Source organism: Mytilus edulis, chromosome 3 (genome assembly GCF_963676685.1).
Source record: "Mytilus edulis chromosome 3, xbMytEdul2.2, whole genome shotgun sequence".
NCBI lineage: Eukaryota > Metazoa > Mollusca > Bivalvia > Mytilida > Mytilidae > Mytilus > Mytilus edulis.
Window position 1 is genome coordinate 82,399,529 of NC_092346.1, and position 23,992 is coordinate 82,423,520.

General features: G+C 31.5%; 1 protein-coding gene across 1 annotated transcript in view; it reads left to right on the forward strand.

The window, feature by feature from the left end:
• Positions 1 to 527: 527 nt before the first annotated feature.
• Positions 528 to 23,992, forward strand: part of LOC139514534 (uncharacterized) — a 29,962-nt gene continuing 6,497 nt past the window's right edge. The window contains exons 1-7 of the mRNA XM_071303900.1: positions 528 to 1,062; positions 13,806 to 13,855; positions 14,454 to 14,595; positions 15,448 to 15,735; positions 18,378 to 18,452; positions 20,453 to 20,494; positions 23,368 to 23,430. Coding sequence (XP_071160001.1) covers positions 13,817 to 13,855; positions 14,454 to 14,595; positions 15,448 to 15,735; positions 18,378 to 18,452; positions 20,453 to 20,494; positions 23,368 to 23,430 — 649 coding nt within the window. The 5' untranslated portion in view covers positions 528 to 1,062; positions 13,806 to 13,816. The remainder of the gene's footprint in view (positions 1,063 to 13,805; positions 13,856 to 14,453; positions 14,596 to 15,447; positions 15,736 to 18,377; positions 18,453 to 20,452; positions 20,495 to 23,367; positions 23,431 to 23,992) is intronic.

Genomic DNA, 23,992 nt, shown 5'->3' on the forward strand with positions numbered 1-23,992 from the left:
ATTATATCTGCTGTTAAATAAGAATAGCAAAAAAGTAGTTTCTAAGTATGCAGTAAAAACAACGAGCATTTCAAGTAAACAAACACCAATGAACGACCACGTGTTTTCTGCTGTGCTTGAACTATAAAACGACTCATCAGCTATATTCACACGCATTTTTGCTCAGACAGACGGTTAAACATATCTTGTTTACATTATATTTTTATAAAAAATGTATTTGGTGTTATTACTTGTGTATGCATGGAATTATAATGAAGACAACATTGATGTTCAGCCTATAAAATTGAATACACAACATTCCAGAGATGTACACACCAAACACATCTATTTTTGTAACAATGGATGGTAACGTATAGCCATTTATGTAACAGTGAATTACATTGGATAAGCTACCCGAAACAATATTAAGCTCTGGATCCGCGCCTGAATAAATGATTTGCATATTCATGGCCAAAAACGTAAACATTTGAACCTCCATTTTGACGTAGGAAACGAACTAATTTTGAATCTTGAATTACAGGACATTACGCACATTACCAGCATATCATGCATGACCAATCATGTGAACGAATATCTTTTAAATTGTATTCTATACTTACTATTCTATGTTTAAGTAAATTTAATGTTTTAATTTCCTACAGAACGAAACATCGTTAAACAAGACGACGAAGAAAAAAATATAAAGGTGTCGCTGTTTATAGGCGTGACTATTTTAAACACGGGTACGTATTAATTGTGTATCGAATTATTGTTGGTAATGTTTAGCTAGTCACAGTGGGGTGCTTTGACTAGTGAATGCTCATATATTGGTGTTCTTTTAACAAATATCCAATTCATTTAATATTCACAACAAACACTTTAGGTAAACAACAGCAATATTCGAGACAAAACTTACAATCAGCTGTTATACAATTGTAGGAGAGACAATTGTTTTGTTGTATCAAGAACACATCCGTCGATGTTTGATATATCAACACGGAAGTTTAAAGAACTACATTCTTTATACTATGCAAAAAATAAACCAGACAAAATATTGACAAGAATCTACTACAGGAGCCAAAGGTAAGATTTCAATCTATTTTATAATTGTCAGTTTTGTGAAGGAACGTTTCATTTACAAAAATTAATCCCGTCATCCAAACATGATTCCTTAAATCTACAATTTTAAATGCGATAATATTTAATTTATTGATAAATATAATTTGTCCGAAATCTTAAAAAAATATTTTAAAGATTCTTTATATAGTTCTTAAAGAAAATGGTCCAGCAAACAAAATTGAACTTGTATGCAGTTTCTCAAAGATATACTTGCATATGACCTTTAAATGTAATCGATAGAATTTGACGACTTTTAAATTTTATTGATTACATGTAGTATGATATGCACGATATCTTTTTAAATATTTTAAAGTTTGTTTATATAATTTATGAAGAAAATGGTTTCACTAATATTGTTTACAAATATTAAACATGTCAGACATTTTTTTACAAACAGATGAAAATGAATTTTTAAGACTTTGTTTAAATTGTATATTTACTGCATGATAAAAGTACTAAAAGCACTAGTGGCCTTAGATTTTTGAAAATAGCAAAAAAAGTAAACGGTCATGATACACATTCATATTCATTTCTGAATAGTAAAATAAAAGTACTTCAGTTAACTGTGAATGTAGATTTTTTTTGCAGTGTTATAAAGTGGTGAAAATTCTAAAAAGGCTATCATTATCCCTTATGGGCCAGGAAATACTACCGAGCCACCTAAATGATTAGTATAATATGCCTGAAATCTTTTTAAGAATTTTAAAGTTAGTTTAGATAGTTTGTGAATACAAATGGTCCAGCAAATTTTATCACAAGTATTAAATCTGTCAGAAAGTGTCTTCCACTAGAAGTTTATAAGAAAAACGCTTCCATAAGATAAAGATATCTTATCAGTTTTAAATCCAAATTCACAAGAATATCACCCAAATTCAACAACATAACAAAATAATTATAAACACATACATAACAATATTATATAATCAGGTGTCATTCTTATGTTTTTTGTCTATCACAAAAGGGTTTCTGGTATCATGGATGAATTTTACAATTATTCTCAATATATCATTTTCACCACAAGCATGTGTAAGACTTTAAATCTATCATTAGTCATGTTCATAAAAGAAAGAAATATTTCACTAGTTTTTGAAAGAAGCAATTCCGTTATTTTGATAGTTTTTCACGGGGTGAAATGAAATTTCCTTTCTTCTTTGAAAAGCACAAGGAACAAAGTTTCTCATCTCAAGAAGTTTGAAAATGCTGACCTTGTTTAATATTTAGGATACTGCTACTTGATGTGTTAATGCAATATATTGCCTTAGTTGTTGACTTCATGTAACTCTGGATTTATTGACTTGGATGCCCATCCCATTTGAAGAATTTTATCTGAATTAAGTGCCAATGAATTATTTGTTTATTCTAAAGATATATAGACTTTTCAGGCTGATTTGAAATTATCTTATCTGCTTATAATCTTTTTGATGTTTCTGATATTTTCATTTTTGCATCATTTAACAAAGAATTGAGTATGTTGTATGAGGATATGCTCTTCATTGCTGCTTTTGTTTAGAATTCTCTTGTGTGCAGCTGTCTTCGGGACATTTGAAATGGTAATTCTTGCTTCATTAGTACATGTAGTATATGTAGTACAGTTTTCTCGATTTCCATTCTCTGAAATAAAAAGATATTTAAACATTAAAGCTGTCACATAAAAGCTCACAATTTCTGTTAAATTGAAAAAAATCAATTTGATGAGGTCTCTTGTACCATCTTAAAATTAAAAGTGTATTTTAGTTACATACTATGTAGATGTGCATATTATCAGGAAATTATGATTCATTTTTTTTTTCTAGAGTTTCATGATAATCTGTTGTGGGGTTTTAGAGGAGTTGTTATGAAAAACTTGCAGTAGTATATTGAGGCAAATATGTTCAAAGGGCCATAACTCCTAGAAACTAGAGGCTCGTAAGAGCCTGTGTCGCACACCTTGGTCTATTTGCAATTTAAAAAAAGGACACAGATGGATTCTTGACAAAATTGTGTTTTGGTGATGGTGATGTGTTTGTAAATCTTACTTTACTAAACATTCTTGCTACTAAGAAATTTCTCTATCTATAATGAACTTGGCCCTTGAGATACAGAGGTAAATACTTTGTAAAAATTTACAACCAGATGCTCCGCAGGGCACAGCTTTATACGACCGCAGAGTTCGAACCCTGAACATTGGGGCAAGTATGGACACAACATTCAAGCTTGATACAGCTCTGAATTTGGATTGTGATTAAATAGTTGACACAACACAAGTTTCTGACACATAATGAATGTGGTCTAAGAACTTAAACTTAAAAAAAAAAATTTGGACCCTGATTTGGACCAACTTTAAAACTGGACCAAAAATCAAAAATCTAAGTACATGTTTAGATTCAGCATATCAAAGAACCCCAAGGATTCAATTTTTGTTAAAATCAAACTTAGTTTAAATTTGGACCCTTTGGACCTTAATGTAGACCAATTTGAAACAGGACAAAAAATTAAGAATCTACATACACAGTTAGATTCGGCATATCAAAGAACCCAAATTATTCAATTTTTGATGAATTCAAACAAAGTTTAATTTTGGACCCTTTGGACCCCTTATTCCTAAACTCTTTGAACCAAAACTCCCAAAATCGAGCCCAACTTTCCTTTTATGGGTATATTTTATAGATTTGTATTTACTTATACTAAAGTTATGGTGCGAAAACCAAGAATAATGCTTATTTATGCCCTTTTAAATTCCTATGTTTCATTTTACAGATATTTATTCCTAGTTTTCATGTTAAGGACATTTATTCTTTGAATCATGTTAAGGATATCTATTTCCAGTTTTTATATGAAGAATATTTATTCCAATGTTTCTTGCTAAAGGTATTTATTGCAATGTTTCATGGAAAGGATATTTTTTTCTATGATCAAGATATTTATTCCTAGATTTCATGTTAGAGATGTTTATTCCCATGTTTGATGTCTGGGATATTTATTCTCATGTTTCATGCTAGGAATATTTATTCCCATATTTTATGTTAAGAATATTTATTCCTTTGTCTCATATATTAAGGATAATATATATAAAGTATTTTTATTCCTATGTTTCATGTTAAGGATATATGTTCCTATGTTTTATGTTAATAATAATTAATCCAAGATTTCATGATAAGGATATCTATTCCTATGATTTAAGTTTAGGCCTCTACAATATTAGAATGTTTATTCACAATTTTCATTGTAAATGACAAAGCTTGTTTGAGTCAGTATTTTTCAGCCTTCTTAACTGACATCAACACTGGTATCAGATCTTAGAGAGGTCAGATTTGAATATTCCAGTGAAGTAGTGCGAGAATTTTGGGGTAACCCCTTGTTTCTTTAATTGGGAAGTACTGGAACTAGTCTTTCATAGTGTACTAGATCTACTCCTGAATTTTAATTACAGATCTTTTATGAAAGCATGCAAAGCAAACCTTTGATCAACTTGCTTACTATGTTTGTTTGTATTTATGTATGTATGTTTGCATTTATGTTTGTTTGTAAACAACAGGTATGTAGACTGTTTCAGTCTGTCTACTAAATACTGGAATTTGATGTTAATTTCTATTGTCCAATCAAGTCCCAGTATATAAAACAGACTGAAACTCTGCCTTCATATTGTTTGAAACATTCAAGAAAATATAGCAAGCAAGTCTATGAAAGTTTTGTTTTGCATAATGCATGCTTTTATAGAATAGCTGTAATAGTGTTCTGCTATATACCTGTCTTGCTCTTTTGATTGGACCTGAATCATCTAAACCTGTGTTTAATCAGAACTTTTTCTAACTTTAAATATTTAAAAGACAACATACATGTATGCAAGTTACTTAAGGAGATACACTGTTGTTCAGTTTCATAGATTTCAACAAAATAATTCATTTTTTATGTCTTCTTCATAATTTTTTTAAAGAAATAAATTGCATATTAAATTAAAGTCCACAATAACAATTCCCCAGAAAGACCGGATTGCATTACGCATTGAAGTTTAATCATTTTATTCTTTTCTATGTTTTTGACTTATAGACACATGCACTTTAATTTAATATGCAATACAACCAAATTCAGCAATTCCCTAGTAATCTATAAATTAAATTGAATGTAATACTAAAAATTAATGTTCCTCACGATATATCATATTTTGCCTGGAAATGATTTTGTGTATTTGAACTCATATAACAGTGTTTTATAAAAGAGGGACGAAAGATACCAGAGAGATAGTCAAACTCATAAATCAAAAATAAACTGACAACGCCTTGGCTAAAAATGAAAAAGATACACAAAGAATAGTACACACGACACAACATAGAAAACTAAAGAATAGGCAACATCAACCCCATCAAAAACTAGGGGTAGTCTTAGGTGTCCCGGAAGGGTAAGCAGATCCTGCTCCACATGTGTCACCCGTAGTGTTGCTCATGTTATAACAAATCCGGTAAATAGTCTAATTCGGTAGTGTAGTTACGACTTAAGGAACATATCCAATATCATTTGTGAAACGGTTATTCCATAACTGTCCTTCCGATTAAATTAAACAAAAATAGATAGTCTTTCCACCAAAAACAATATATTCAAAATAAAAAAATGATAAAATAACAAAATACAGTTTAACATGCCATTTCCAGTCGCAACAGATAGATATTTGTATACTGATTCCAAAAATAAATGGTTTCTATACACTTTTGTTTAAAATAAGGGGTATACTAAGTTTGTTACAATTTAAAAAATGTTATTTATTCTATTATTTGATTGTTTAATTGACACTGATTCCAAAAATATATGGTTCCTTATAATTTACATCAAGAGTGCATTTCTTTCTAACACAAACGATGCAAACGGTTCAGCTAGTATACGTTTAGATAATTTGTTTCTAACATACCTTTGCATAGTTTGCATAAACTTTGACAAACTATACACTCGCTGAATGCGTCTATAGTTTGTATTTCGTCGTTTCTACATGTAACTTTAACAATTAATGAATTATCTTAACATATTTTCCCCACTATATATCGGCGTGTTCATGATTGTTACAACTCAAAACAATGTTTAAAAGTACTCAAATTTAGGTATTGCCCTTCTTTCTTTCATTGTAGCTATTTTTAATAAAAGAAAGGCTTCATCGTCACTATCTTCATACAATCATCTGACAAACTCTACAACAGTAGACACAAATACATCGTTTGATCAGTGTTGCTGACTCTGTTTGAACTTTCAATAATGCTATTAATAACTGCGGTTCCTTCAACAAACATACGTAATAAATCTCAAGACTTTACTTTATTCTATTTCATATGTATGAAAGTTTATTAACGCATGGGACCCGTGACAATAAATTCAAATTCACAAATTGGCACCTGCTCTATCTCAAAAAGAACTTTATCATTGATATGGTCGTATTCATATCTCTGAGATTCATATATTAACTGTCCACAAAACTTTAGAATTTTTGAAATGCTAAGGCTTTTCTACCTAAAGAATAGATTACCTTAGCTGTATTTGACAAAACTTTTGGGAATTTTGGTCCTCAATGCTCTTCAACTTCGTACTTTATTTGGCCTGTTTAACTTATTTGGATTCGAGCGTCACTGATGAGTCTTTTGTAGACGAAACGCGCGTCTGGCGTAAATAAAACATTTAATCCTGGTATCGATGATATGTTTATTTACAGTGTAGTGTACTACTGTTTGAACAAATAAAATCAAAATTATAGAAAATTCTACTAGCTCTTCTCTGAAACTTTTGTATCTAATGCTTCTTCACTTCAAATGAATGTTCCTTTAGGAATCTGATTTGTGAATTGTATCCGAATTTTTGATCCATCAACAAACATGTCCGCCATGACTAAAAATAAAACATAGGGGTCAAATGCAGTTATTTGCTTATGTCTCAGAAACTGAAGCATTTAGAGCATTGTTGGGTTGCTGCCACTAAATTGGTTATTTTTAGGACATTTTGCAGTTTTTGTTTTTTTAACTCAAAATATCTTCTCAAATGAATCTGGTATAAATTTTGTATTTCATTTCCTTGTTCGCCAAGAAACAGAGACACTATGGCTAAAATGAAATATTTAATTACTTTTGAAGAAAATATGACAGATACAATAAACAAAATACAAAAAAAATTTAAATGGCATTTTTAAGCCACCCTATTAATATATATTGAAACGCAAAAATAATCCTGATGAAAGATTTTAGCTAATAATAACAGGTGAGCGATTCAGGCTCTCGAGAGCTCCTTGTTGTATTTAATGCGTTTTCCTCAGTTTTAATTTGTAACCTGGATTTGTTTTTTTTTCTCTCGATTTATGAGTTTCGAACGGCGGTATACTACTGTTGCCTTTATTTAAATCCTCTAGAATAATTTACAAGTTTTCAATGAATGTAACCGATTGACATTTTCATTTATAGAAACATGAACTTCAAAGCAAAAGAAGCTTGCCAATGCTCAAACATTATTTATATATGAAGAAGAAACATGTCAAGGTTAAAACAAAACCTGGAAAAATTGCACGACTATGTTCAGGCGCGAGAACGGATGCGTCGACATGAAAGGCGTTTCTTCCTATTCATTAATCCCCTTCCATGCGCACCCACACTCAGTTAGATGTTACTTTCGGGAATAGGTCATTATAGGTACACTTACAGATCTAACAACTGTTTTGGGTCTATTGATATAAGACTGCATAAGCCCATGGCCATCACCTAGGAGTTGTGACATAGACACATCATTTTGGTCAACATATTTGTGAAAGTGATCGTAAAACCAATAGGATGTCGATTATAGTCAGCTCGCTCATATTTTGATCAGAACAGTTATTTTGTTAATTAATTGTATAGTTTGAACATATAAATGTACATGCGTAAGGTATCAGATGAGATATGTTTACAACATAAGATGGAATTGATGTCGCATTATAAAAGAAACTGGAACTTAACATTTGGAAAGTTGTGAAATCATTATATTTGTCATTTACTCTTTTTTGAAGACTTCCATCTGTGTCAATAGGACGAAAATATCGAAATATGAAGCAGTTCTTATATTTTCTTCATTAGAAATTCTTTCTTTGTGAACTCAGCTTTATATGTGAACAAGAATAGTTGTTCAGTAGTAATTCAAACTTAGTTCCGTGATATAGATACAATGGATAAGCGTTGATTCTTGAAAAAGAAACCATGAGCCCGGAGGGCAAATGATTTGTTTTTCCCGAATCAACGCTTATCCATTGTATCTATCACTTAAACTATTGTGTTAATGTCTTTTAAAAATTAACACCTATTCTTAATTAGAAGGTATTGTAAGTGAGTTTAAATAACCATGTTATTGTGTCAAATGATCCATTACAATAAATTATATATCACAATTAAATGATTAGAAATATAAAAAAATATTTTAACACAACACGTCTGCACTTAAAGATCTTCATATCATCAGGCATCTGAATGTTCATCATAAAGTGAGATTTTTCGTGACCTTAATCAAGAAGTTAGTAACTACGATTTCCATGTTTTTGAAAAAGACTCTGTTAATTACGACACTGTAGTAAATCTTTCAATTCTATAAAAATGCTTAGTCTTTAGTGTTCTATGTTGTGTCTTCTGTACTGTTATTTGTCTCTTTGTCTTTCAATTTTTTAGCCATGGCGTTGTCAGTTTATTTTCAATTAATGAGTTTGATCTTTTTTCAACTGAGCATTGCGAAAAGAGCCCTTAAAATGTTAACCACTTTCACATGTGCCTCCCACCAGCGATTGTCGTTGATTGCCTGATACATTTTTTGCTGTTAATCTTTGTGGTAATGATTGGGGTCTTCTTCTTTTAATCGCTTTCCCTTATGTCATACAACTTCGATCAATATCATGTTATTCAATAGGACCCGTTGTTGAAGGCATTTTTATTGATAACAAATTTACATTTTAAACAGCAAATCATTCATTTTACAAAATCATTCATTTTCTTTAAACATTTGTTTCATGCTTGTCTTGTATACAAAGTAAGTCTTGTTCGTTGTTTTGAATCTGCTGAAATAAAGTGGACACTATCAATATTACGTGGAAAATAAGAGGTACCACTATCTAGAAAATCAAAACTCTTAGTTCTATTTTGAATAAACCAATCAAACGCAGTGTTGAAATCCCGATGGAGGGCCACCGATTCTAGAGGATATGCGTATATCAACGATATATAAAAAGAAGGTGTGGTATGATTGCCAATGAGACAACTCTACACAAGGACCAAAAGTCTGGCTTCAAAAGAACTTATAATAAATCTCATAGAAAGTCTCTAGAGAGGTAAGATACGAACCAAGGTAAACAAGCATTAGTTGTATATCGTTTTAAAATGTCGCTAAAACTGATTTTCCATTTGTAAAACGTGTGTTTATAGTACGGTGACCAGACCCAATATTTTTTAAATTTAATCGTCAAACATACTTTATGTCTATATTATATATCATTGGATTCGGAAAAATGAGTACTTTTGAAATATCGATGTCGTCAAAAAGAAATGTGGTGACAGTTTTTTCATAAAATAAAGCCAAAGATCAAATTCTGTTTTTCTTTTTTCTTCTTCCATACTTTTAAAATTTGAAGATATATACAACAATTAAGTTTAAATTTCAGATACAGACATTTTTTTTACAAATTTTTTAACAATGAATTACCTTGAAAATGTAAAACAAAAAGAATTAGGAAATCGATTTATTCTGTAAATTGGCGTTTTTCAAACACTTGATCTATGATACATATATTCTGTTAAAGTTACAGAAGTTATATTGCTGGTTGACATTCAGCGTCAGCAATAAAGGATAACTATTATTATTTTTAACTGAAGCCTACTATCATGAAGGCGTATTTTGCTTAAGCTCATTCATGTAATTCATTAAAACTAAAAAGCACTCAATACCTCCAAAACAGTTGCAATAAAAAATCCAATCAAAGAGATCCACACAACAGAATTATGCCAGAAGTATGTTTTGGTTCATCTATCAAGGAACATGATTTGAAATGTCTACATAATTCTGAACTTTTCAGGAGCAAAGCTCCGGACATGTAGGGTGTTGTTGTGAACGAACACATGACTATTTTACATGGAGATTTTCCTTTCAATGAAAACACAAGATCCTGTAAGAATTCTGCTGACATATGCCTTTTACAATACACGGGGTGTAATGAATCATTTAACTATCGCCAGTCGTATTGTAAAATTGACGTAATAGGGGGTTTAGCAATGCGTAATGCGGTCCAAATTTTTAGTTTGAAACGAATTACGTAAAACATGCTGTTTCAGTGCCGCCTCACAGAGAGGTAATCTGACTAAACTTACATCTTTACTAGCTGCAAGCTTGACGCGCATTAGATAATAATTATATTGGAATGGTTTTAAAGAGATTTTTCTGATCATAGAGCTTTGAAATTAACTTTCATGTACAAGCAAGGGCTTTATCTTTGGCAATATTATCGAAACTCCAAAAACCACTGAAATAGTCGTGAGTGTCCTTCAAAGTCTGGTAGATAGTTTGTTTTCCTACTCCAAACAGAGACAAAGTTGTGTCGCATCCGGTCGGGCATGTACAGCAGTTAGTGGGTGAAAATCTCCGTCCATCCTTTGCACTGCTAATGCTCCCCATCTGCACCCACAACTCGCTTGCATGTGTCATACATTTATAGTAGTGAACACGAACACACAGAACAAACACATTTGTATTAGAGGTCTGTATGCTTGTTCTTCCGGTCTTTCCCATTTCTCTAAACTTCGTGTCAAAGTTTAAGGAATTGAGTATCAGCCTAGGTCTCCTCTTGAGTGCTAAGCAAGTTACTACAGCCATTAACAGTGTTGGTATAAATAACTTTGACAATTTTGGAATTTACAAACGTTCTGCCTATGTAAAGCTCACATCAGGTGGAATCATAAGGGATTTGTCAAAGTTTTGCAGTTAGGAATACTTCTCCACTCAATAATCTTATACACTTTGGTGGAAGCTGTAGTCTTTGTGCAGCGTTCCCTTTCGGCAGAGGTTATAGAGTTGTTCATTTATTTCGTAGCGGTCAAAAACATCTGCTACTGTGTGCGCTATAGAAATTCATCAGAACATATGTTTTAAGTCAGCTGCAAGGTCACCGAATGTTTTACCTTTCTTAATATCAATACATTGAACCAATGCCATACCATCTCTGATGCAAGTTGAAAGTGATGGTACAAATAAGGGTATGGAAAGTGCACAAGAGACTCAGATTCTAATTACTTCGCCAAATCAGACTTACATGATTTTCCGATGGTGCCATTATCTTGAGAAAAGGAATTTAGAATGGGACTCACAGGGTCACATGATCTATGGTAACATCATCTCTACATTTTGCCAAAATCAGTGCACGTCTAAATACAAGTTATGGATTTATTTGAGCTAAAAGTATTTCCTCCGGTTTATATCTAATGTTTGTTTTTGTGGTCATGTTGTAAAACGTTTTTAGTTTTGACTTTGATATAGGACTATAAAGACTCCTTGCCTGGATCTAAAGATAGAGAACTAGTGATAAATTTTTTAGATATTTTCAAGCCTTCATATTCAGCGGTGAGCAAAGAATCTCGAATATCTCGTGTATCATGCATTCTAGAAGAGATGTAAATAAGACACGGAGGATGGGATTCCACATCAAAGGGATCAGCCATGGATCATTCAGATGATCCACAATGGCAATAACATGTTCATCTCTTTTCATTGCTTTTAGTTTTATTTTCCCTTGTGATAATGCATTATTTGCAGCAATTCCAGCACTTTTCAGCGTTACACGACTAAGAGATTCTAAGAAATGTTTAGAAAGGGTCCATCTAACAAGCGCAGACTTTTGATTTGTTATGCCTACAGTGCCACCTGATCCCCTTGAGGCTTCTAGAACGGTCTTTCTGTTGCCATGTCTTTCCATAAACCGTTGAAATGTCCAGGAGTCTGTTTGAAAGCAAAGTAGCCATCTATTAAATTCTCAGAAAGTTGAAACATATCGAGTATTTAAACTTGCATACACCTTCAGTAATTGGTACGGTTGGTTACAAAAACATGAGTATACATTTGAGAAGACGATCTCAAGGAAGTTACAAATTTCCCTCTCATTCTACTCTTACATTTGACAGCTACTGTCTACTGCTTCAAGGAACACATCCTAGTATTTGAATGTAGTTAATACAGCACATTCCCTTTGCTTATATGTATCTATAATAGGCTGTATATGATATTCGACTAGCTCCGTCGTATGAGCGTTAAAACTTATATCTGGCTTAAATTGCTGAAATAATGCGTCTGATATAAATTAATTTTATATTATTGATTAATAAAGGTATTAAATATCATATAAATGTGAATTATTTTACATTTTGCGTTAAAAAAAATTATGAAATTAAATTGAAACGTACTCTATTCAATGCAAAATATTCGTAGTTTTAATCTTTTACATAAACTCTTAAAAAAACGGGTTAATATTGCTAAACTTTATTTGAAATCGTTAAAATAAGGTATAACAACAATGTATATAATAACAGAAATCATATCACGGATGTTATTTTACAACTTAGACCTCAAAACTTTTCTAGGTCGATTTTGTGTTCAAGTTAACTAATGTATTTCAAAGCCCATTTTACAAAAATTGCACCGTACGATTTTTTGACAACAAGTCAAAATGTTAAGATTAACCTTTCAACTACCAATACTGTGATTTATAGCCGTATAGTCCGAATGACAATTAAACTCCTTAAATAAGCGACTTTTCCTTACTCGGTCACCGTACTATTAAGTCAGCATACTATTTCAAAAAGTTCTGATTCAAGAACAATTCATAGCTTAAATAAAACTATTCCAATCTAATATGTTTCATCTGATATTTAACTGACAATGCTGGCCTCCTGAGTGATATGAAGCAATAATTATACTCATACTGGAATGTCAAATGGATGTCCAAAGTTACAGTCAAAATCACACATTCGGTCGATGTTTTGACCTAGAGCATCAAAAATGATTTTCAAAATGTGCATTTGGCGTAGTTACACTGCTACAGGTAATGTTATTGAATACAAATCCTTTTGCATAATTCTGTTGAATCTACAATGTTTTAAATCAATGAATTAAAACTTGTCATAACTAGCTAGCACCGTGTTAATGCCCACCAGAAAAAACCAGGACCCATTAGCACTTAATCACGACATATTTCAATTGAGAAAATGCACTATTTTGATAAATTGACACCGTGTCTTACAAAATAATTATGTATTAATATAAAGCAAAATGATTTGGTATGATTGCCAGTGGGACGATGGATTTGTTTACCAAAAGGGGACCTCATGGTAATTTTTGTTTATTGTTTCCAGATGATTTTAAAAATGAAAACATGTGTGGTACGCATATTGAAACAGCAAAAAAGCGCTCATGTTTATCTATGAACCCATCAATATTAAAAAAAATATATTTCCTTTTAGCTGTTTTTTCCGGAATACACAACAAAAATCAACATACATGTTCTTTCAATGGTCACCTGAGAACCGATGAAAACAAAAGCATCAACACAGAAGGAACTCATTGACAAACTTCTCACTAAGTATCCACTACGAAGACCACAAACATATGATTACTACGTATTATAAAATACTAGTTTAGACGTTATCAGAACTCTGTAACATATTCTAATTTCCCCAAATGGTAATGCATTGAAATATTTTTAATTACAGGTATCAATATCATGAAAACAAGGAGTCTGGTACTTTTGCTTTGTTCATTTGTAAGTATAAAAAAAGATAATATAGTGTATTTCTAATCAGTCTGAAGATACAAAAAAGATATTTTTATGATAGAATAATGCGGAATATCTCATAATAAATAAACACTCTTACATTAGTAAAGTACTTTAATTCATCAACAGCTTTACATTTTGATTTTTTTTTTAATTTTGCAGTTTTTTTTACTAATCATTACTTAAAGATTTGTGTATCCGTTTATTTATAAATAAAGGAAATTTTGTATAACGTTGTTCATTAGTCATACATCCATCTAGAGAAAACAAATCCAGATTACAATCTTAAACCGAGGGAAACACGTCAACTATAAAAGGAGAACAACAAAACAGCAGAAACACTGAACTGCAACAAAATCAAAAACAACTGCCAACACACATAGAAATGGACTTATTTGAAAAGAACTGCCTTATCTCTAACAGCACAGTTTAAGAAAAAACGTGGGTTGAGAGAACAAAATATATATTTTAAAGATTGCTTTATATACATCTTAAAATCCTTAAATCATCTTGTTTAATACTATCTGAATTTTGTCAAATGTGATCAAAATTGTAATATTATTTGTGTTGGTATTTAAATGTTTAGGATGTTATGTATTGTTATATGTGCGAATCTGCCAAGTCAGAAACGAAAAGCTGTATAGAACCAAGACTACACTGTTTGCCTATTTATCCTGACTGGAACAATTATGAGGTGGTTTGTAGTAATGCAAAGTCGTTTGTACCCGGTAAGTATTGTAAATAGTATACAGACTAGTATTGTAATTGTTTGGTGACTTTTTCAAGATATTTCATGTATTTCTTAAAGTTATTTCCTTGAATTCTATAAAGGTTATAGGATTGTTAAAAACGGTTACATTACCTATGTTTTTATATTTGTCAAACTATAGACATTCATATGAAGTTTACTAAATTAGTGGACCACTTTTATATCTTTCAATTGTTTCGGTGTTCAGCTTTATTGGCAAGGCATACATTTGAATTGAAAATATACACTTTTAAATAATGATGGGCTTTCAAACGGTCGTGCCTATCTTCTAATGAACTTTATTATAGTATAGTAACACTATTATCATTACAAGGAAAAACTTGATAGTTCACAAAATAATGGGGAAAAAGTTATTTTTTTGTATTAATCATTGAAACCCTATCATATTGATGTGCCAGTTGCTCCCATTTTGAGTATTACTGTAAGATGTTAATGTTCATGTAGAGTTTAAAGGACAGTTATTTGTAACACCATACGTTAACTCGCAATGCGTAACAAGATGGGTGCCACGTGTGAAACAGAAAATCCGTGTATTTCTTGAGCATATGACATGAGGGATCGCCGCGCTTGCATTGCTTAGTCATGACGGTCTGTGTAGTGTTTTGTTATCTTAGTTTGTCTTTTTGACTTTTTTTTTGTTTGGTCGGGGTGTTGCCTTATGTTTAAACGGATAGACCCTGACTGACAAACGGTATCGTTTTATATATTTAGTGCCTTTTTGTCAAAAAGATTATCTACAAACATACCTTGTAAGTACCATAATTAAGTAATTGTGAATGCCAATCTTACTGACATTTTATTTATTTTCTAGGAACGTGCCCAGTATTATTAAAATGGAATATTACATCAGTTCCATGTCCAGATATGTATTACACTGATGTGATTTACAGGTCTAATGAAATAGACATACCAAAACTTAAACGCATTTGTATTGGAGAAGGACAGCTAACATACATAACCAGTTCGACTTTAGATAACCTGTGCTATTGTGGAAAGGATTATTTGGCTGATTTGCCTCTGCAAAAAAATGAAACATATTGCGATCCTACGTTGAGGAACTGTAGTTGTCACCGAAAAACAACAAACAATATAAGCAAAGGTACTTATAACAGGCGATTAATTTTGTATGAATTTTGTGAGCTTTTAGTAAAGCTAATGGGTAACATTTATCTTGCGACTATTCTAAAGAGTAACATATATAACCTAATTTGACGCGAATGTAAAGTCTGATATATAGTATGTCTTGAAGTCATAAACAATTTTAAATTTAAAAATACAAATATGTTGAATATGTTATATATACCTATAAGAATTACTATTAAACAAGTGTATGTTAATTTCTTGAAAAGAAAACGCTTAAGAAAATAATACTGCTATTGATTCATTGTTATCTCGTACCCTTATTCGCCAATACTTTCCCGTATGCAGTGACCGCAACAAGAAGACAATGAGACGTCTTGTAAGAACTTTGGCACCCAAAGCGCCAGTATAAGAGGAAAACATGATAAAATGAACATACAAATGTGCACTGGAAGTAACTAGTACGTTTTGCCCGCCTTTCCTGACAGACAACCTATTTCCTTTCTTGCATAATCTGTTTTGCAAATTCATGCGTTTATTACCGTAACGTTTTGATGAAAATACTATAATACCTCCTGTCTTCATGTTTCTAACCCTCAGTTGATAAACATTTGCCGGTGTTATAACTTGAAATAGCAGATAATCCGCTTATAGCCGACAGGCAATTGTATCTTATCCCCTAATTATACCTTGATATAACACTAGTTACTTAACTTGCATTATTGAAAGATGTCATCAGATCGCCAACTTCTATTTTATTTAGATTTCTTGATTGTCTACCCCAATATAACTTGTTGAGTCGTCAATCTAAAATCTACACAATGGTGTGTAACATGCCTAAATTTGAGCTGCGTCGAATAGAAATCGACCTTATGCAAGTGCAATCTTCCATTCTCAATCTTATTTCTTACATCGAATCCTTTTAAAATATTTAAAGACTTTGCATTGTGTCATAGATCAAATTTATTCGTTCGGTGTATGTTCACTTGTGGTAATGTGTCTTTTGATTGAGTTACGCCATTTCAATTGATATTTTGTATTTTGTCTTTCTATGTTGTAATGTTACACTATTGTTTCAGGTAAGGGTAAATGTTGGTACCTATTAAAACGTGTAAACCCGATGAATTTTAGGAACATGATGTTCAGTGGTTGTCATTTTTGTTCCTGTGGTTCATATGTGTTTCTCGTTTCTATTTTTTATATAGACTACGTTGGCTGTCCTGTTTGAATGGTTTTACACTAGTCATGTTTGGGACCTTTTATAGCTTGCTGTTCGGTGTGAGGTAAGGCTCCGTGTTGAAGACCGTCCTTTGACTTTTATTGGTTTACTTTCACAAATTGTGACTTGGATGGAGAGTTGTTTCATTGGCACTCACACCACATCTTTTTATATTTATTCTATAAAGATAATTGCAATCAAAACTAAGTCCAGGATTATGTTCATTCAATGCTAAACATATGGAAATTATGTAGAAAATCCACAGTCTTTGCCCTGGTACTCTCATCTGTGGGAATTCGGTGCTTGATAGATATAGGGTTATTGTATGCAGTGCTAGTAGTGATTTCATTAAAACAAGTTTATCAATTTAGATATTGGTTAAAATAAATATAATTATGGACCAAATGAAGTACACATTCTAGGGTGTGCTTAACCTTAGTGACTCGATCAGCACAAGGTATTTTTTTCAATTCAAAGGTTGTTTATCACTTTTTGTAAACAATAAACGCTAAGACATTATAGAACACAAGTGCGTTATCTATGTTTAAAATCTTATAACAAAAATCTCAGTTTTAAAGTCAGTGGATTTTCTACAAAAATCTTGGTTTTATTTGCCACAAAATCCCCTGTTTTTATTGAATGATATGAAACAATACAATATATATATTTTCATGTTTTGCACGAAATTTCTCCTTAGTATGTGTTCAATATAGCCCATCTCTATTATTCATTATCTTTGCTGTTTTGATACTATTGCAGTTTGAAAATTTCGCAGTTCACATAGCTACAGAGGATGTCAATAACCTTGACAAATATATTGATATTTAATTGTATAATGTCGATTTCTATCCGATGCAGTTCACTTGTTGTCGATATCATTCGTAGCAACCCCCTAGTATGTCATCCTTAATTATTTCGTATACCCTCAACACAATAATTCCAAATATCAATTTAAACGTTTTTAAAGAGCTAATGATAATACAGTGAAACGGTCGTTACAATTTAATTTAGGCTGTGATTCCTAGTTTTCATCTTGTATTTTCATCCATCACTTCGGCCAAATCATGCCTACATTTGTAGCATGCATGAGGTCATCACAGATCACGGTTCCTAAAGGACTTGGGCATATGCATAGCTAGTGATATAGTGATTGGTCCTTAACTGTTACACGAACAAGTTTTTCTCGTGTAAAAGTGACAAGAGCCCAAACATTCATAGCTACAGAATTAAAGACTTTGTTTGACATGCCTGTTTTTAATTATTAATCAGCAAGCTCACTTTTGAAATCCTAGCTGGAACACTGTTAGGGAAAAGTTTAATTAAGAAATGGGAAAGCATCCAAAATATATTTAAAAAAAACCAAAAACAATTACCAAGCCTCTAGCATTTTAAAAAATGAATTGAATCTTTGCCTTTTTTGAGAACTTGTTATTATTTTTCAGATGAGGGTGCAGATTTACAGAGCATATACATTACAGTAGCTACTGTATTCAGTATACTTCTTGTTAGTATTCTAGGTATGAACGGATTTAAAATACTTACTTTGGTTAAAATGTTTAAAAAGGTTATATCTTTTAAAAATGTTAAGAAGGATCAGATCATGATACTAAAAGATGATCATGACAAAATTAGTGTTTATCTTATCTTTACTTGGTGTCATTTGGACAACCGTTTCCTGTCATATCTGTTTTTAAATTTAGTTAAAAACAAAATCTCCTATGAAACCACTTGTCCAATTAAAACAGAAATTGGTCACTAAACCCAACATAGTAACTAAGTTAGTTCCTACTTGTTACTTATGATTCTGTAGATCAACCAACATTGCAACCGATCAAAAACAGAACAAAAATACAAAATGCAAGTTAAATGTCAGAAACCTGGTGTTCAGTGGTTGTCGTTTGTTGATTTGGTTCATAATTTTTTCTCGTTTCCTTTTTTCCATAATTATTAGACCGTTGTTTGTATTGTTTGAAAGGTTTCACACTAGTAATTGTTAGGACCCTTTATAGCTTGATATTCGTTGTGAGCCTATACTCCCTGTTGAATACCGTACTTTTGTCCTATAATGGTTTACTTTTAAAAGTTGTGAGTTGGAATAAGAGTTGTCTCATTGGCACTCATAACGCACTTTCTTGTGTATATATATATCTATTATATTTTAAATAGAAATACGCAATATTTCGCTAAACAAATAAGCTTCATCAGGCGTGTGCATCTCTCAAGGTGAAATCGGATGCATGATAAACAAATTTTTTGTAGCTTAATCTATACAAGATTTGAGGAAAAGTGTAACACATTTATTGATGTTGCATAAAATATGTTTGTAGCTACAAATACATAAAGTTGGAATATGTTGATTGTTGCTATTTCTAAACATTATATATATGTATAAAATTATATAAAGCAACCATGTGAGCAGTTCTTACTTTCTTCTATGATAAACTATTGTAAAAGAGGGGCAAAAGATATCAAAGGGACATTCCATCTAAAAAAGTCGAAAATAAACTGATAACGCCGTGGCTGAAGAAACAGAGAAACGATTGTAAACAAAACACAACCTACAAAAATAAGGACTGAACTTCACAAACCCGACAAAAAAACTTACGGTGATCGCAGGTGCTCCGGAAGAATAACCGGATCATGCTCCTCATGAGGCAACCGTCGTGTTGATAATGTTAGTGCAAACCCTGTGTTAAGTCTAATTCGGTAGGTCACAATTCGGGAAAAAGGACAAATTGTAGTTACGAAATTTGGAACATATCTGTAATGATCTCCATAAAAATAATGAAGGGATGATTTCTAACTTCGCCAGTCGGAACTCTCAGCAACCTCTGTCATGGAAATCATGATATAAGAGATATATAGATACTTCTGTTAGCGCTGCTGTAATGTTGCTACATAGAAAATACAATAATTGTAATTGAAATCTAAATAAATAATTCACCTCCTGTAACTTTTAAAAAAACATTTGTAATCAATAGACCTTTATAATCAGCAGAACATAAATAAAGGTGACTGGAATACATTTAACAAAGAAATAGGAAAGTATCCATTGTACGAATGAAATTTTAACACATCTCACAGTAAAATACTTGCTTTTCAAAGCACATAACATTAGTTGAAAAAGTCACTGTGTAAAACAAATTGTATGATTGAAGTTCTTTTATAATTGTTTTTAAGACTTGTGTGACTTATTAGGTGGAGATTTCCCACTTAAAACAGAAAGTCAGTTATCTTAATTAGATAATATGAATATTTTAACTGTGCAGCGCCTTGTTTATTCTTGCAGCACACTGTATTCTGTCATCAGATTATTTAGGCTACTCAACGCCTCTGAGATAACCACAGAAGTCTATTTTTAAGATATCATTTGCGATTTGTTTACTTAATACGCATTTGTTGAATTGAAGAACAACAAGTTAATACAAAAGATATAAAAATAATAGATATTTGTTTATTTTTAAGAGCATGCTTTGCCTTAAAAGCAATGACCATTACTAGAATTGTACCGTTACAGGTTTGTCACTGAAATGCAGAAGAAGACAGACACAGCAGACAGGTAATGTTTGGTTTTAAAAGTAACTGAGTCGATCCGTAGTGATGATTTGTGATATATTATTGATAATTTCAAACAGTGGTATATCATTGTGTTCTTCCCTATGATATGTCAGCTTTATATTTGGACCTGTTCTAGTCATCAGGCAAAATTGAATCAATTGCCTAAAGTAGACTTTATTTATTTAGCTAATATCAAGAGGAAGACACAACAGACATAATAGATAAAAACATCACAAATTGGGGTATAGCATTGTTAAAAAGACAACTTGATTGCAACTCATTGGTAGCTGAAATGTTGCGTCGATTTGTTGGTGTCAGCTATGCATAGCAGATTTTAAGGAAGGGTTCGATTTCCAGTAGAGGCAATACAAATTACAAACGCTAAAATTACGCTTTTCCATAAGTGATTAAAATTCACTTAATTCGCCACTTCAAACTTCATGCAATTACACACACAAAGTAAACAATTGAATATAATTTGGTGCGACAGCTTTAGGAAGCGTTGATTCCAGAAAACGAAACAACGACAAATGAATAGACTGGCGTCATGGCAATGGATTAATTTGTGGTTAGGTCATTTTAAAGGGAACCATAAGTGGTAGATTAATGAAATATGGTATGCAGATTTATAATAAGCATTAGCATATAAATTTTTCATGGCGATTATTACTTCACCCTTCACTCATGGTCTTTTTGCATAATTTACATGATAAGATTTGCGAGTAAATCAGTTAACGTTTAAGATGAATCGCTTATCTTGAGTTAAATTTTTTTGGATTTAGATGTATTGGTATTTTCAAGTCTCATTTCCATTGAGATATTATGACCCAACCCCTCATCATTGCTCAATGACTTCGATACTTTCAATAAATATACAAGTTAAAATGTGTGTTTACGTTAGTTTAAAGGAAAAAAATAAAATCAGAAACATACTGAATTCCGTAAAAATTAAAAACGGAAAGTCCCTAATCAAATTGACAAAAGCTCAAACACATCAAACGAATGGATAACAACTGTCATATTCCTGACTTGGTACAGAGATTTTCTTATGAAACCAAGCATAACTCAATTGCATTTGGTATGCAGTGTTTAAGCATTAAAAGTGAATATGGAAATTGGCCATTTGTATTTCCGTTGATATGATTTGGTTTTGCTATTGACTTAGAATCATTGATATAGTTTACATGTTTAAATATTTTGGTATTTTTAGCTTACCTGGCTCTAAGTGATCTTTTCTAATAACTTGGCGTTCGTCGTCCATCCTCTGTTAACTTTTAACAAAACTCTGAATCTACTTGGCTCAATTTAACTAAACTTTGCCTCAATTATCATTAAGGTATCAAGTTTAGGAAATGTGGATTATTCCGCACGCTATGTTCGGCATGACTAAAATATAACATAAGGGGGGTGTAAAATGCAAGTTTTGTCTATTATTTTTAAAACCTTTATAGATAAACTAAATCTGTCACAAACATAAATGTTTAGAATGTTGAGCTCTGACTAGTGTCTATTTACATCAAAATTGTTAGATGATTTCTTTAGGGAGTTAAAGCATTGAATGAAAAATTTAATCATTTTTTAAATTTTGTTTTTTTTTAATTTAAAAACCTAAAAAAGATAGAGAGAAACTTTAAAATGCATAAAAATAGCTGCTACACATGTTCTACCAACAAGTCTTATTGTTGAAATTGTCAGTAGAATCCTAATAAGACTAATGGCCCTTTGAAACACATTTTGACCTTTTGCGTTTTGCCTTATATCTTTAAAATTAAAATTGATGGATAGAAACTTAATAGGCAAACATGATCATTACGAAATGATCTACAATCAAAATATATAGTGGAATTCGTTCGATGGCTCATTATCGGAGTTATTGCCCTTTAATGACGATTTGTAACATTTTGTTTGAGTTGTCTTTTACATGATAAAAGGTTATAATAAATAAATAGAAACTTAAACAAGCTCAAATTATTAGCAAGACAATATTTACTAACAAGTCAAATGTTGACGATATAAGTAGTATACTGTCACTCTTTATAAAAGTGAATGACCTTGATATAGGATTTGTGTACCCTCTTTTGTGTTTTGAGCATAAAATAAAGAAGATTGAGAGAAAATAAACGGGCTAAATGACCAGCAATAAAATATCAACAAAACAATGTTTTTTGCTTGAAATCTATGGTGATGAGTGAATATATATATAGACCAACGTTAGCAATACAGACTCTTTAGAGCCTCTAGTTATTCCAACATTTGCGTTATACTGACAACATTACAAAATACAAGACAAATAATCTCTGGGGCAACAGTCAAAAAAATAAACAGTTCATGTGAACATAAAAGATTTTTTGATAAATACCAAACAGAAAAGCGTATCTTACTATGCATTCATACACGTCATGCGAATCCAGAATCATAAAGATGTAAGAAATTAAATTGAAAAACAAACGAACCAGGAAAACCTAGATTAAAGACAAATTTTCAGAGCATTGTAGCATAATTCTCACGAATGTTGTGTGTTAAAATCAACATGCAGAATAATGATCGATTCATTTACAACAATCTGAAAAATTGTAAAAAAAATATCTTGTAAAATGACAATTTCAACATTTTATTTCAGACGTGGACTACAGAAAATGATTATATTTTTTTTTCGTATTTATTTCATATTTACTGATAAAGATTAGTCACAGAGAGAATAAATGTCATTTCTTTGGCAGAAAAAAGACAACAACAAAAATTGTCATAATGTTATAAACGGTGTAAATAATTCAATTATACACTTATTCAATAGTGCCTTTCCATAGTACAGTTTATCAAGTATATATGCAAATTTGTTTTATTCTAAAATGTCTTTTTTTAATTGTATTTAAGTGGAACGTGACACAAATTCCGGATGGTCTAATTTGATATATAGTTATTCGGCAAATAGCGAAGGTAACAACTAAAATTAATAACAAATAAGATAAATAATTATAAAACTTTTAGGATTTTCAAGCTGTAATTGAGCAATCGTTGTCTTCTAAAGCAGACCATACATACTGCTTGAGTTTATTGCAAGTTCAACACTCCGAGAAACAGTCTTTCACCGAATTGCTAAATCTATCACATGCTTAACGAAATATCCCTACAAACTATTGTAAACAGTGTGATAAAGATTGACGATTTCAATATATTGTTGCAGGTATAAACCACGACATCAAGTGTTCTTTTACTTTTCAATAATTCAAATATTTATCAGAGATTTCAAATTAAAAAACCATGAATATTCTAAATGTTATTGAATACCATGAAGTTTCCAGAAAATGTAAACTAAAAATAAGTGCAAAAGAAGGTCAGTTGACCTTATATGGATTTGGCAATTATTTAACTAAATATTCTTTTCGGTCTAATAGCTCTTCACCGGTTTCGGTTTATATACATCCTTGACTTTCAAACAGTCGGTATTGAGTGTTGCTGATGAAGATAAATCAAGAGAAGTACCTTCGGCGCATGCAAT